At 34.5% G+C, this 15,640-nt stretch overlaps 2 protein-coding genes across 2 annotated transcripts; one reads left to right on the top strand and one right to left on the bottom strand.

Moving 5' to 3' along the window:
* Nucleotides 1-285: 285 nt before the first annotated feature.
* LOC134259488 (uncharacterized) lies at nucleotides 286-10,128 on the top strand (the record flags this gene model as incomplete). Its single annotated transcript, XM_062742066.1, has 4 exons — nucleotides 286-370; nucleotides 7,439-7,544; nucleotides 7,879-8,008; nucleotides 8,982-10,128. Coding segments are annotated over 4 exons (1,284 nt in total), but the record flags the coding sequence as incomplete, so codon positions are not given.
* Nucleotides 10,129-10,996: 868 nt separating this feature from the next.
* LOC134259487 (5-methylcytosine rRNA methyltransferase NSUN4-like) lies at nucleotides 10,997-13,701 on the bottom strand. The gene is made up of 6 exons (XM_062742064.1): nucleotides 13,541-13,701; nucleotides 12,726-13,362; nucleotides 12,456-12,587; nucleotides 11,967-12,109; nucleotides 11,501-11,625; nucleotides 10,997-11,277 (listed from the first exon to the last, which is right to left on the bottom strand). The coding sequence occupies exons 1-6, from the start codon at nucleotides 13,673-13,675 to the stop codon at nucleotides 11,001-11,003; spliced, it is 1,449 nt and encodes a 482-aa protein (XP_062598048.1). The 5' UTR covers nucleotides 13,676-13,701; the 3' UTR covers nucleotides 10,997-11,000.
* Nucleotides 13,702-15,640: the final 1,939 nt, after the last annotated feature.

Below are 15,640 nucleotides of genomic sequence, written 5' to 3'. Positions count from 1 at the left end.
AATACTTGTGATTCTTGGCTTATAATTTTAAGATTGATATAGAAAAGGGACAAGTGCAGTAAAGGAAAATGCTTTGTGGGAAAAAAATTGAAATTTTTGATATCATATTAATGAAATATTGGACATAAAATAAATTGACATATTGCCTTTATAAGATGCATCACTTGACATACTTATTATCTTCACAGAAACAATAGCCCACTATGCAATTTAAAGAAAAATAATTCAGTTGTTCATATACATGTATGTAGAATAAATTTGATCTAGTTATCATATTTTTTACAGCCAAATGGGAGATTTGAGACCAACAAGAAAATTTGCCTGAGTATCTCAGGACATCACCCGGAGTCATGGCAACCCTCCTGGTCAAGTAAGATTTTATTTATACATTTTTTTTTTATATTTGTAAATTTAGGATTTAAAAATTTATTGAACAATGACTGGAAGATTTACAATAAATATCACTAAAAGTAGAATTGCTCCAAAAGAATTTTTTTAGTTAATTAATTTATGAATATACATTACACAATATATACGAGGGTTGATCCAAAAGTTTGTGGAATTTTTTCATATTTTATTTATTATGTTCCCCAAACAAAGTTGGGGAACATATTGTTTTTACTCTGTTTCTTATTATTAGGGCTTTTCGACTTTTGTCGAAAAGACCTATTGTTTTCGTCTTGTTTATTATTATTATTATTAAGGTCTTCCGTCTTAACGGAAGACCTTATAGCGATTCTATTGTTTCTTATTATTATTATTATTATTTTTCTGACGCGATTTCTCAAAGAGTACTGGATGGAATTATATGAAATTTTCGGGACAGATGTTTTGTTAAATGAATTTGATACATCTGAGAGATTTTTTGGAAATTCGCTTCCGGTGCCAAGTTACAGACCTTTTTCTGATTTCTTTTGTCCACGGATTTTCTCAAGAACGGTAAAAGATATCAAAGTGAAACTTTCAGATATTATAGATGATGATAAATACTATCCAGGACGCGACTTTTCGTTTGTCGTCATTACTTCCGCTCACTACTGGAAGCTAATTTAAAAAGTCTAATTTTAAAATTTTTTTTGTTTTTCAATATTTTTCGTTTATTTTTTGTATGTTAATAGAAACCTTTCTTATAATGCTTACTATATAATTTGTTTGAATATTGATAAATCTAAACTCTAGATATTAGCATTTAAAAATTTGAAGCGTTTCAAAATGGCCGCTCTCTCTGTCAACTCCGACATTTCGCAATAGGGGTTTACTGAGGCAGTCGAGCATTTGCTTGAACGAAAGTAACATAAGGATAAATGAAATGTAAAGGAATACTTGGATTTTCACGTTGTAGTTATGTTACAATCCTGTATCAAACTAAATTCTTCTTAAACGTCTTCTATAATTGGTTTTGGTTGATTCTCAAAGTAGAAAAAGAAAAGACTAAATGTGCAAATGAAATTCGATACCTAATATCTTCAGCTCATTAATCATTGTTATAAGTACAATGTAGTAGTTTTTCAAGAAGGATATCAATGAATACAGTAAGTATAAAACTTATCCACTGTTTTTCCCATGCACACTTGTGCCATATTAAGCTAATAAAAAAGACAAAATAAGATAACCATATTTTTTTTAAAGATCGCTTAATAGAGTTTATATTACCATTATTGTCTCAAAGATCTTATTCAAGTTATTGAGCACAAACGATATCCAATTCCTTGACCGTCGTAAGGCGAGCCTTTTTTTTTTTTTTTTTTACGAAAACTTTCAATCTCTTCATGAATGTTTTTATTTAACTAATTGGGATAGTTCACTTTAGCGAGTTCACTTTAACATGAAATTTTAAAAAAAAGTTAAAATTCATAGCCATTTCACTGTTTTAGTGTTACTTCCTTACATACTATATGGAGTTTGTGAAATGTATTAAATATACTTTCTAATCATCAAGTTTTAGGCTAAATGAACGTTTTTTTTAATTTCATTAAAGATATCACACTTATTAAATAGAACATTCCAAAGAAAAGGCGCGAAGATTAACTCGTGGCGTTTGGCGCGAATTTATGAATAGTGACTAGCTTTTATAATTCTAAGACAAAAGCACTGTTATACAGAGGTATATACAAGAAGATTTAGAGCAGAGGTCCCGACAGAGTACGTAATATTTAGCGCGTTGGATTTTCATGCTGCCGACTTGGATTCAATCCCCCCCTGCGTGTAATATTTTTTTTTTACCTTTTCAGCTAGATTTTACAAAGTTTTTTTTTTTCGAAATCGGACGGAAGACCTCTCGTTGCTCGCAACGAGATCGTATCTAGTTATTATTATTATTATACTTAGCAATTCTTTTGCTCAGATTTTCTGGAGTACCTTTAAAAATAGGTATTATATTTTATAACTATTAAATAGCTTATGTAAAAATGTCCTGTCTGTAATATTTTATACTTCCGGTCTTGTCATTTCCGGTTTCTACAAAAGGTAAACTGAAATTTCTAAAGAGGCCAAAAATATTTCTAATTTCAGTGTCTAGACTCCCAAATTTAAAATATGAATTCTAGAGACCTAATCCTATAAAAAAGTGCGCGTACGTGATTTTTGACCACTTATACTTTTCGAGATATAAGACCTCAAACATTGAAGAAGGGGGGAGGAATTTTTTGAAAGTCATAATAACGTTACAAAATTTTTTTTAAGGATGTAAATATGTTTAAACTAATTAGTAGAACATATCCTGTAAGTTTCATATCAATCAGACCTGAACTTCCGGTTTTATGGGTCTTTGAATTTTTATGCTAAAATGTAATCAGTTATGTAACATTATCTCTTAAAGTAATTAAGATTTTCTTGTAATATTTTGCATACATAATGACTCTGACACTGTTTCGACTTCATAAGATTATGAAATCCAAATTTTAGAAAATAAGGGATTTTTAGGGGTCAACATTTAAAACAGACCTTTACCTGTAACTTTTTTATTTCTCAATGAATTTTCAAAAAGTTTTCCGATTTGGGTTTAGCTTAAAGAGGACAATCTAAAAATTATGGTCCGTGGGGTCACTTTTTGACCCCTTATAGGAGTTTTAGAGACGTAAAATATTGTATTTTTATGTCTTTTCAAAAATGCTGATGTAAGAGTTATCTCTCTTCGTTGACATGTTTGGAGTCTAATATGCTCTCTAAGTTTTAATTTTGGTATGCATTTGAAGAGTACTTCCGGTTTTATGAGTTCCTCAAAATTGCCTATGGAGATTTCTATGTTAAATTTGAAATCACGCTTGTTCCATTATCTAAAACGGTAGGCAAGCAATTCTCGTGAAATATCATATGAATATTGACTCTAGCATTGTCTCCAGGTGGAAAGGTCATGAAAATAATTATCCCTAAAAATAGAAGGGATTTAAGGGGTCAGTGCAGAAAACGGTTCTTCCTCTGTAACATTTTTAATTCTCAACCAATCTTCAAACTAATTTTCGTATTACATCAAGCATAAAGAGTACAATTAAAAAATTATGGGCCGTGGTGTCAATTTTTATCCCCTTAGAGGAGTTTTAGTGGATTGAAAAACAGTACATTTTCGAATCTGTTTAATAACCACAAAAGAGTTATGTCTCTTTGAGTAGACACTGATGTAGAAAAAGAATGGTTATGTTTCCAATTTCGTATTGATCTCAAAAGAACTTCTGCAATTTTTTTCGATAAATCATTTAAAATATTGATTTTTCTGTTAAGATTCTTAATTTCAAGGGGTCGAAAAGCCCTCCGTTTTTGTTGAACGACAAAAAGATCTAGTTAAGGTCTTCCGTCTTCAGCGGAAGACCTTATTGTTTTTCTTAGGTTTCTTTTCCACTATTTTTATTATTATTGTTTTTTTTTCTTACCGATTTTGTACGCGCGATTTCTCGAGAACAGCTCGATCGATTTTCATGAAACTTTCAGGTCTGATAGAACATAAAAAAATCTAGATATATATTTTTTTATTTTGATGACGTCACTTCCGGTTCGGAGTTTTCTGCGATTTAGTGATTTTTAGAGGGTCATTTTGTCCGGCAGTTTTCTCAAAAAGCACTTAACACAGAAGCTTGAAATTTTCAGTGATGCTAGAGCAACTTTTGGAGAAGTGCACTAAGTATATCATTTTTACCGGAAGTACGAAGCACCGACGCTCGCTATGGCCCGTAAATAGTCCTATCAAGAATTTCAAAATTTTAACCACTTTTTCAACGATAACTTTTTACCTAGAAATATTTTGTTAAAGCATGTAGAACAAAAAAGGTGTAGAATTTCAAGATCTTTCAAATGACATCTCAAAAAAAGGGCTGGCCCCTTAAATCAGGGGCTTGGAGGGGCCGAAATTTTTTCCTTTATATCTCAAAAAGTATTGAGAATTTTTGATACGTCAAAGAAGCAAAATTGTTCAAAATGTCAAGCTTTATCTAGTGAAGTCGTCAAAATACGTCCGGCGTCGTCACTTCCGGTCAAACCGGAAGTAGTCGGAAAACGCGTATTTTTGCCGTTCTTGACAAGTTTTCTGGTAACATATGTCTCTGGGAGCATTATAATTAATTTTCCGTCCGTCGTCGTCACTTCCGGTCAAACCGGAAGTAACAGAAAATGGCTTATTTTTGCAATAATTAACATGGATTTAGAGGAATCAAACCTTTTTTGGACGTTATTTCTCATTTCTGTTAAAAATGAAAGCCACTTCCGGTCAAACATGACGGAAGACCTACTCCTTGCTTTGCAACGAGCTTTGCTCTAGTTATTATTATTTTTCTTCTCGGGAAAATTTTGTCCGCGAATGATCTTGTAAAGTACACATCCGATTAAGGGGAAACCTTTTTAGGGTAAGTAGGCATGTTATGTAGATTTGCGGAACGAAGGTCATTTTGCGCGCACGTGCAACACGTGAAATGACCAATATACTTGAAATTGCCGTAACTTTTACATTTTTCGATGTAATGCATTGATATTTAGAATATATAGACATATCATAAATGTAGATAAGATGACATTGTCAACATGCCATTTTGTGTGCACGTGCTTGCAAGAGCGCTCACGAGCAACACGTGAAATGACCGATTTAATTGATATAGGCATAAATTTTTACCTTTTTGATGAAATACTTTGAAACTCATAATATAAGGATATAGTAGTAGCATAGACAATATGACATGGTCAAAATAGCAAGATCTCACGCGCATGCATGTGCGCTTCGCTCTGATGGCTGAAACTAAAGTCTCAATATCTTTCTTGTTTTTTTATGAAATCCTTTGAAATTTTGAACATAGCCATGCATTAAGATATTCTACAACATGATATATAGCAATTATCAAGAAAACACGTGTATGCACGTGCGCTGCAATCTGATTGGCTGAAACTTTAAATAGCTATAACTCCCTTGGTTTTCAACCAAACAGGATGGGATTTGGAATATAGATAGATATAACAGACTTCTACAAGAAGGTATGTTCACCATGCACATCCATACACGTGTGTGTACGTGCGCTGCAATCTGATTGGCTTAAACTTTAAATAGCTATCACTCCCTTGGTTTTCAACCAAACAGGATGGGATTTGGAATATAGATAGATATAACAGACTTCTACAAGAAGGTATGTTCACCATGCACATCCATACACGTGCGGGTACGTGCGCTGCAATCTGATTGGCTTAAACTTTAAATAGCTATCAGGCCCTTAGTTTTCAACCAAACAGAATGAGATTTGGAACATAGGTAGATATAATGGACTTCTACAAGAAGGCATGATCACTATGCACATCCATACACGTGCGTGAACGTACGCTGCAATCTGATTGGCTGAAACTTTAATAAGCTATAACTCCCTTGGTTTTCAACCAAACGGAGTGGGATTTAGAACATAAATAGATGTAATAGACTTCTACAAGAAGGTATGTCACCATGCTCATGTATGCACGTGCGTGCACGTGAAATGAGTAAATCCAAAAATACATGTACACTTGAATGAGCGTATTTTTTTAATACTTTTGGATTAAATACTTTAATATTTAGTATATTAAAGTATATAGATTGTGTAGACAAGATGATATGGTCATTACGCACATGCATTCACATGCGCACGCGTGCAATGCTAAAATTTGAATGAACTTGGTACCCTTCTGGGTAAACGTTGTTAAAGTCTCAAATGCATAAAGTTTGTCTTATTTAATGAAGCTAACAGGGAATATGGCACCAAAAGGGAAATGGGGAGCGTTTGGGGAACATCTGTAACGGTCCCCGTTACAATTAGCACTAGTTTTTAAGTGGAATTGGTTGAAAATTACAAATGAAAATATAGACTCTTGATGAATATTTTGAATTAAAAAACAGTTTAAATATCTTTGATAGTAACTCTATGGCAGTTGCCATAGAAACGGTTGTTTGGAAATGCGGGGGAGACATTAATGCGTTTATTTTCATTTTAATTCTTATTTCTTAATACGTGAAATGATAAGTAAACCACCCTAAGTGGTATATAAATCAAAAATTATGTCATTATTACGATTGCTTGATCTTTTATAAACCTTTGTGTGAGAGTTTTACTGGATATTTAGTTTATTAATTGGTGATTTATTACTTATCTTTAAGTTGTTAGACAACGTCAAAGTTCGGTCAAGTCATACGTTTTTTGAAACTATCTTAAACGTGTATATAATTGACAAAAGGCTTGGGGAAAATGCATTTAGTTACTGGTTTTCGAATGGCATAATAAGTTTAAGAAAACAGAACTTCTATGGACGTTGATTAAAGGTGTGATCGCTTTTTGGAGGCTCTGTTTTAAGTGCGTATCCCCCTAATAAACGTTCATAGACGTTGTTGGCTGCCATACTGTTTTCGACATTGCTACTGAAATTGACTATCATATGGACAGATGGGAGTATTTTTAAAATATGAGTGAAAAATGAAGATAAGCTAGTGCGAGAAGATACACGGGTTTTTCTTGAGAAAAAAAAGGAGACAAGGACAGCATTTTGTAGAATTACATATTCAAATTGGACATTAGGACCAGTTGCTTTTATAGCATGACGTGACATATCTAACTTGACGTTATGTCAAAGTCTCCCCCGGGTTCCACAACTATCCATTTTCAGAAAGCTCGTGTGGCCTCATTGGTAACTGGAAATTGACGAAAGTTTCAAATATTATTGCATTATGACTCTATATTATGAATATGCCTGTTGTTTCCTTTCATCAAATCATGATAAGATTTTAGAAAAAAATTCCACGAACTTTTGGATCAACCCTCGTACATGCACAGTGTACCATTCTTCACTTAGGAGATGAAAAATATTTATTTCTCTATTCACTTGTCCCTTTTTTAATTTCATCTTCTTTTTAAAAAAGTGTAATTTTATATACATTGTATTAAAAAATGGGAAAGAGAAACTTGTTGACACATAAAGTTATATTTATGGAACCTTTTACTTCCAGTCAGGACAGCCCTTTTGGCCATTATCGGGTTCATGCCTACACACGGTGCGGGAGCTATAGGATCCCTGGACTACTCACCAGAGGAGAGGAAGAAACTCGCCAACAGGTAAAACTCAGCACAAGGAGATTTGAAATTTTGAGAGAAAAAAAATTCACATTCATAGGAGTTTAAAATCTTCCGTAATTGGCATAATGCTTGTCATGGTATGGGGCAACATAAAAAGCATATAAATGAATCCATTCATACAGATTTCATTTGTAAGACTTTGCCCCATAAAATTGGTAATGTTAAAGAGGAAAAGTTATGTTGTATGCCAGTTGACCCTAGATTGACTCCGCACAGGGAAATAATTCTTGTAAAAGTGAAAGCTGTTCGTTGTTTGATCTTTTTAGAGATCAAACAAAAATAAGTTTTAAACTTGATATTTCTAATTCTGTAGGAGCAAAGAATGGAAGTGTTCTACGTGTGGTAACATTAATTGTATATTAAAGCCAATGACTGAAGAAACAGAGGAATCTAAAAGGACATCACAAGAGGCCAAGGAACTGGCCAGTCAGATTAACTTCCAGGTATGTAAAAGAATCAGTCAGTCACTTAAATATACAGAGAGTTTCCAGTAGTGTTGTCACGACGATCGATTTATAATCGATCGGTCGGAAAGGCTGTCAATTTTAGACAATCGATTGGAGATTTAAACAATCGATTAATCGATGTATTTCAGCACATATCTTTTTTTATAGTTTTCTCATTTTTATTTCAAGAACAGGCTCTTGTTATCAAAATATATATCTTCCAAGTGTTGTCCTTTAATACCTATTTTAAAATACATGGACTTAAAATCTGTTTAAAATAAATCACAAGATAATGATAATTGTATTTCTAAACTGAAGAAACTAAACTACAGTCAAGGGACATAATTATTCGCCACTTCAAAATGGCCGCCGAAATTTTACATAGCACACCTTGATATTTAGGAGATATATATAAGTTTTCAGTATTTGGGGTAATTCACTTTTCATATCATACGAATTCACAAGGATTTGCGATATTAAGTCATAACAGTTTAAAAAATGAATTCCACATATAAACCGGTATTTTAGATGATCTTGTAAATTAAAACCTGATCTGTCAATGCTTATGTTTCCCAGGCCAAGTAATTCCTAATCATGCAAAAATCTGTATTAGGCCTACTGAAATTGTTATTCAAACTGCATATATACTGTTTTTAGAATTTCGATCTGTACAATGCACCTTTACTTACATTATTTAAAAATAAAATTCTAAATTTTATATGAAATATAGTGCCTATTTTATGCAAAGGGTTACCGATTCGATTATTGACCGATGATCAGTTGGTTAGGGTCAACCGATGCTACCGATTAATCGATTCTGATTTTCAACCGATTTGACAACACTAGTTTCCAGTCAATTTCCATGAATGGTAAACAACTGGCCATAGAAATCAAAGTGAAGAAAGATGAATGTCCAATCTCCAGAAAAATCTAAAGAATTCAGATTTAATATATAGTTTACATCTTTTAGGCAGAGAAAAAACCTGGTGAGGGAAAAAGTGGAAGCAATGGTGAGACAACTCCTACACCTCAGTCTAATGAACAACAACAAGCAATTCCTCAAATGCCAGCTAACACCACAAACCCAACATTTAGCAATGGATTTCCATTTCCCTCTCCTTTCATGTGCATGCCCAATATGCCTCCTTTCCAGATGCCACAAGGAATTGATGGAAGTGTCAATGTCCCCCGGTTTCCTTTACCCCCTCCATTTATACCAGGAATGCTTCCTCCAGGTCAACAAAATAGTTCACAGAATGTCTATATGCAGCAATGGCAGATGAATCCTTTTATGATGGGTAGACCCCCAGTCCCTCCCTCAATGGTTTTTCCTGGGCAGATGACTTCTTCTGTACCAACACAGCAAGCCATGAATCTCCCATCACAAGCAATTCCATCTGATGTACGAGCAGGCCAGCCTCAACCTCCACAGGACAAAACTCAGGCTAATTCTCAATCGGTGAAGTCTCAGACGCCAACAGCTGCCAGTACTCAAAACTCATCTCAAAGTGCAAATAAAAATTCATCATCAACCACAGAAGACAATGTTACAAATGACAGAGATGCCTCAGTTGAGGCCTCTTCTCAAGGACCAGGGAATTCTACACAGGAACCTCAAAGTTTTACATCGGAGGCCAATTCCAATCCTGAGTCAACACCTTTATTATCACCTGAAGCAAGCAGTTCAGCTCTGGGGTCAACAGGTCAAAGGTCAGAAGAGGGACTGAGACAGAGGCTGGTGGGGGACAGCCCCAGGCCAGCAGTACCGGCGGGGAGAGTGGGACAGAGTGCAGAGCTGAGGGAACATCACCAGAGACAATCCGGACTAAGTTTCTCCACTGTGATGATATTCCTAATTGGACTGGCCATTGCCATGTTATTGATCCGACGTTTCTTTCTTTCTAGAAATTGGAGGTTTTACTATGGTGTTTGATAACAGATTTTAAAATGCTTCGTGTGATATAATTTATTCACAAGAGATGCTGTGTATGGTTGTCTTATTTAGTGATAACATCTGCTGATGATGCATATAATTTTAACTATTGCTAATTGTACATATAATGCATTTATTATTAATGTTTAATTATGAGCAACAATTTTCTCTGCTATTTAAAAGAAGCAATTGATTTTTTTTATGCAATTGCATGTTCAAGTAGTATTTTATATAAAGAATAATGTATTATCCATAGAGGGAAGTTGTACCAGTAAATGTAAATAAAACATGTTTTTGAATCTTTATCATTGAGTATAATTACATAATTTGTCCTACTTACAATTGTATTTGTGATGATCAACTTTTGACATGCTTACCAGATGAATTAAACTGTTGTTGAATTTATATTAATTTGTATCCATTTTTAGTTCACCTGAGCCGAAGGGTCATGTGACCTTTTGTCTGGCTTTTGTTTAGTTGTAAGTCTGTGTGTAAACTTTTTGAATTTAATTTCGACTTCTTCTCAAGAACTAGTGAGCCATTTTTAACTAAACGTTTGACAAAGTATATTTTGGGTTCAATACTGTTCAAATGAAAGGGTTATGCCATAAATTTCTGAAATCCATTGCCAGAGGCTATACAGAAATTTGTTAGTAGAGTACCCGACTAGTAATTCAGGGGACCCAGGTTCAAATCCTGGTCTGGCCCGTCATATTTTTCTCCTCTGCAATGAACAGTGCATCAGCACTGTTAAATCAATGGATTTACCTTCTTGAGCATGTGTAATTCTAAAAAATCTCATCTCCCAGAATGATAACTCGCATGTATTAAGCAGATGGTATCAGCAAGACATACTCCCCTTCCCTTTTGGTCAATTAGGTATAAAAATTGGCCAGTAATGGCATTGCCAGCACCCAACAACGTAGCTAAGAAATGAAGAAAGTATTTTATGCCTCATGTTTTACAGCATTATTTCCCTATTGTCAAAGCTTTAGAAATTGCAAAATGGCATTAATCTTGTATTGAATCTCGAATGAATGTGAAAATAATGAGACACTATTTTAGACGTTTTATTTTGCAAATATACATGGGTCCAAAATTGGAGGACAGGGTAGGAATAATTAATTGTCCATACTTTGTCAGTGGGAAGAAAGAAAAGATGTTCTTGAATATTGGCCTGATATAGCTCATGTCTACCACAACTGCATCAATGTCGGTCTCCTTCCATAAATACTCCATTGTGGCTTGTATAACTCCATCATTCTGAGCTGGGGAGAGGGTACACGTCGAGTATACAACTGTTCCACCTGGCCTACAAGACTGGACTCCTGCTCTGTAAAGTAACATTCAAAAATAATGTAAAATATTTTATGATGTATTCATCACAAGTTAAGGACCTAATCACTTTTGAATGTTGATTATAATGCATCTCTAAAAATTTCACACCAGAAATAAAATGTTTAAAATACATCAGTGAATAATTCTCAAAAAAAAAAAAAAAAAAGATTTCAGATTTGGCATAAACAAAAATAATCTGTTAAGATGTAGAAACCTACACCAGCAGTTCCTTTTGTTCTGTGGGTAGTGCTAGTCTCTCCTCCATCCGACCTGGTTTGAAGAGATTGTTATCCTCACTGATCAAGACATGTCTGTCTGTATTACAAGGTACATCTACCAAGACCTGAAATGTCAGAAATATACAACAATTAAGTATAATTATAGCAGATACGAAAGCACGCAACATATGGCCTGGTGAATTTTTGGGATAAAAAATATATTTAGATATGCAAAGGCCTTGAAGGGTGTTTCAGTAATATGATTTAGTTCAGACAATTTACATGGGAACATAAGCATCAGGATAAAAAAGGCTTGGCAGTAATGGAATCTCACTTTAATTGGTGCCTCTACCTACATATATGTCTCCCATCCTTTAAATGTACAAAAAAGAATATTTCAGCATCTTAAATTAATTTGGTATAACAGCACTGTGTAGCTGGCCTGCTATGATACATGGTAACACACCTTATCATACAGAGGGTCTCTGAAGAATCTGCCATCTTTCTTTGATATTATCACTGAGGGTGGGACACTGCCGACATACCAATTCAGTATATCCCTAAGTCTGCCAAGTCTACTATAGGATTCATCATTACATGTCAGGTTCTCTGTAAAATGTTTAGTTCTAAAGCAATAGGAAACTTTTAAAATTAAAATACATAATGAACACATCTAATACAGCAATGAAGTCTACTTTGATGGAGAAAATGCTATTGGCTTAGACTTTCCCTTCCATATCTCTTGAGAAAAAATTATGTAGAGTCAATAACTGAGCAGTTTTGTGACCTTCATTTGAATAAAAATCTCATTACAAACATGGAATTCAGAAAAACAGGCATAACAAATAAGTGAACCTTACTAAAATAGTGTGTTAACTTGTTTTAAATTCTATGTATAACTGAGTTCAAATTTATATTTTTGTAAAAAGTGTGCTCTACTCAGGTGTACATGTACCTGTCTGTAGTGTCTGTAGTATAGCCAGAGATTTCCCCCCAGGAGCCGCACAAAGGTCAAGGACATAGTCCCCCTCCTGAACGTCCAGTGCAATGACGGGAAGTAAAGAGGCAGCATCCATCAAGTAGTAGCCTACAAAACATTATGAATTTCATAAACAAGTTCTGTCAATTAAAGAGTAGTAATTAAATGTAATCATAAAATTCTTGAAGCGATTTCTAAAGCTTTTTAATGTGTAGGTTTCTTTTTTTATACTATACCATTGCTGACCTAACACATTTCCACGCTTCATCTTAGGAGAAGGAAAGTTAGACACATCCCCTTTATCAAACACAAAGAATTTCATTTGGTTTGGTAGACCTGGGGTTTGCTCTTGAATAACTTTTACTGGAACTTCGTACAAGCCTTCATCAAAAGTTGATGTGTCTGCTATCTGTTTGTGTAATATTTCCTTTTCGGAGTACACCCTCTTTGTAGGAATAAAGTCATACAAACTGGTGTTTTTCCCTACAATGGATTCAATTTCCTCCTCTTCTTCCTCTTCTGAATTAGATAGACTATTTTTACTGTCTTCTAATTCATTCTTTGAAATTCTTTCAGGAAAATCTAAAAATGTCTCAAGTGGTAAAGAACTGTTTTCAACAATTCCTTGCTCTTTGTCTTTCTTTAAGAATTCGGAGTGAGCTACAGTTGCCTCTTCCATTGCATCATATGCCCCTAAATCTTTCAGAACATTTTCTACAGTGTTCCTTTGACTGTTATAGTTATTTAACAATGCACAGTACTTCGATGATGTCAAAAGAGAAATCCTTATGGATGGCCACAATTCCTTGAAGACAGGTTTGTAGAATGTTTCCATGTGAATCAATGCATGTTCTGTGTAAGCTTTACTCCCCTCATTTTTTGCCTATAAAATTAAAAAAAAGAAAAAGAAAATTAGATATAAATGTTTTATTTTCATTGTCTTCAAGTAGCATACAAAAATGATAAGATTAATTAAGATAAACATGAACATTCAGAACCATGACACCACAAAACATGTCAGACATCACATGAACTCAGGATATGCAGATTATTAGGCCTACCCATTTTTTCTTGTAACCGCGTCTTTGAACGAATATAATTCCTTTACAAGAATACACTACGGATAATCCATTGTCCTTGAGGCGTGCTATCGATCCTTGCAGAAGAAGAGTTTTCAGTAAAACAGCCCGTTGCATGTTTTTCTGCTGCACAGAAAATATATCGGAAACATCTACTGCTACATATTTGTAGAGTGTCAATGCAAAACAACTTTTTCCGGAATAATGTAACATGTGCGCTATGTTCTCGTTTTGATAAATATTTTTTTATTAATACAAAGAGTTATTTTGAATTCACCTTCTCTCTGTCGATTTTAAGTAAACAAAACGCAATTCACCTTTTTGCCAAGGAACATAGAAACTTTCAAAGACTACAGGACAACCCCCTCTGTCTCAGTCATTAGACAAACAGTTTTGTACTGTAATGAAGGTATCTTTTCTAAAAAATTTAGTGGCTCTGAAAAGAGCCGTTTGGTACTTGTATTTTCTCAGCGATGCATCTTCCTTCCGTCTGGGCTTGGGGCAATCCGAGTTGACCTGTAGGGTTCAGGAATGGTCTCAAGTTTCAGACCGATTTCTTGTTCTGATTAGTGATCAATTTTCGCCATGAATTTGGTTCAGGAGTTCTTCGGCTTCTCTCTTTTTAACCACGTAGTACTCATTATAACGCACCAGCAATTCTTCCGTCTGTCTTAGTTGTGCTGCCATGGAGTTGTTATTTCTTGATGCTGGACCTGCTACTTTGCCAGTTTTCAGGATATGAAGGCGTCCTTTCAGAAGCATTATATGCTCCAAAGCTCGCTCGGCTTTACTTTCCGCAACCAGGAATTGGCTAGTTAAATTCTGCATGTTTCAAGTATAGTTGATTCATGAAGAATGATTGGATATTGTCCTGGAAAACTTTATATACACGATGAGATTTAATTTTAGCTTGGGTCAGATCTTGACATAATTAACTAGTCGTCGACATAATTAACAGATAATTACTTTGTGAACATCAGAATACAATGATGACCTGAAGAGGAGATAATTTGCAGGACATGAATACATCACTGTCAACAGACCGTTAGACAGATCAACGTGACATGATCTGCATTCCTCTGCGATAATTGACAGAACTTTCATCACAGATCATGTATTGAGAAATTTGCTCGTTCCAAATTTTTACGCCGTAGAATTAAAACACCGTCAGTCTCATAAATATTTATTTAAGAAAAAAATGTTATATAGGCAAATTAAGATGTCTTTATATAATCAAGTAATAAAATAATTGATATGAATATTGACTTTAAAAAATTTAATTTTGAAACTCAAAGAGAACGATGGAACGGTTGTTTTTTTTTTTAAATTAAATCAAAGAGAAGTACAAGTCTCTTTCTGTACAACCATTCATTCATTCATTCTATCTTTATTTCCCCCCGTAGGAGATTGCATGAATATGAACGTTGTAGAGATGTGCTCGAAAATGTTCCTGAAGTTTTCTTCGCAGAGGGGACAAGGTTCTGGAGGAGAGTCTGAAAGAGTCCATAGCTTGACAATAAATTTACAAATTTCTATTTCGTGGATGTTGCTTGGAATTTCCCAGATAGTTTGCGGAGATTTCCCTGCGGTTATAGTATTGAAGAGAAGAAAGGACGGATCTGAGTACATCCGTTGACGTCTTGATTCCAAATGTACGTTGGTGACAGCTGCTTTAACATATCTTTTCCACATGTATTTTGGGGGGAAGTAACCATCTTGTAAGTATATAAGGAGGTACTGATGGAGATCATACTTATGCAAAAGAGCCATGACGTCATTGATAAAGCCATAATGTTTAAGTTCGGGAGACTGTAAGTAAGAAAAAAGCCGATGGAGAAAAATCTGTTTCGTTAGAGTTTTGCTATCCAGTTCACACAAACGGCCGAAGAATTGCAGTTTTCTTTTATCAATTTCAGACGAAATCGGAAGAAGTCCAAGTAAGGATTCACAGATATCAGATCTGGTGTCTTTTGGTAGACCAACAGCATGCTTGCATATGAAGTGTTGAAAAGTGCTAAGGGTTTGCAGATCCCTTTGACGTAAGTTGGACCAAAGTTCACATCCGTACAAGGTCGAAGGGAG

This window comes from Saccostrea cucullata, unplaced genomic scaffold (genome assembly GCF_032062105.1).
Source record: "Saccostrea cucullata isolate Sc308-1 unplaced genomic scaffold, CSIRO_AGI_Scuc_v1 ctg12850, whole genome shotgun sequence".
In the NCBI taxonomy this organism is placed as follows: Eukaryota; Metazoa; Mollusca; class Bivalvia; order Ostreida; family Ostreidae; genus Saccostrea; species Saccostrea cuccullata.
Note: the sequence above shows the minus strand (reverse complement) of the source record. Positions and strands in the feature narration are given on the sequence as shown.

Coding starts and splice junctions, on each gene's coding strand:
- LOC134259487 (XM_062742064.1), bottom strand. CDS start 13,675: ATGCAACGGGCTGTTTTACTGAAAACTCTTCTTCTGCAAGGATCGATA. Junction 13,363..13,540: donor GCGGTTACAAGAAAAAATGG/GTAGGCCTAATA, acceptor TTAATTTTATAG/GCAAAAAATGAGGGGAGTAA. Junction 11,278..11,500: donor GAACAAAAGGAACTGCTGGT/GTAGGTTTCTAC, acceptor GTTACTTTACAG/AGCAGGAGTCCAGTCTTGTA.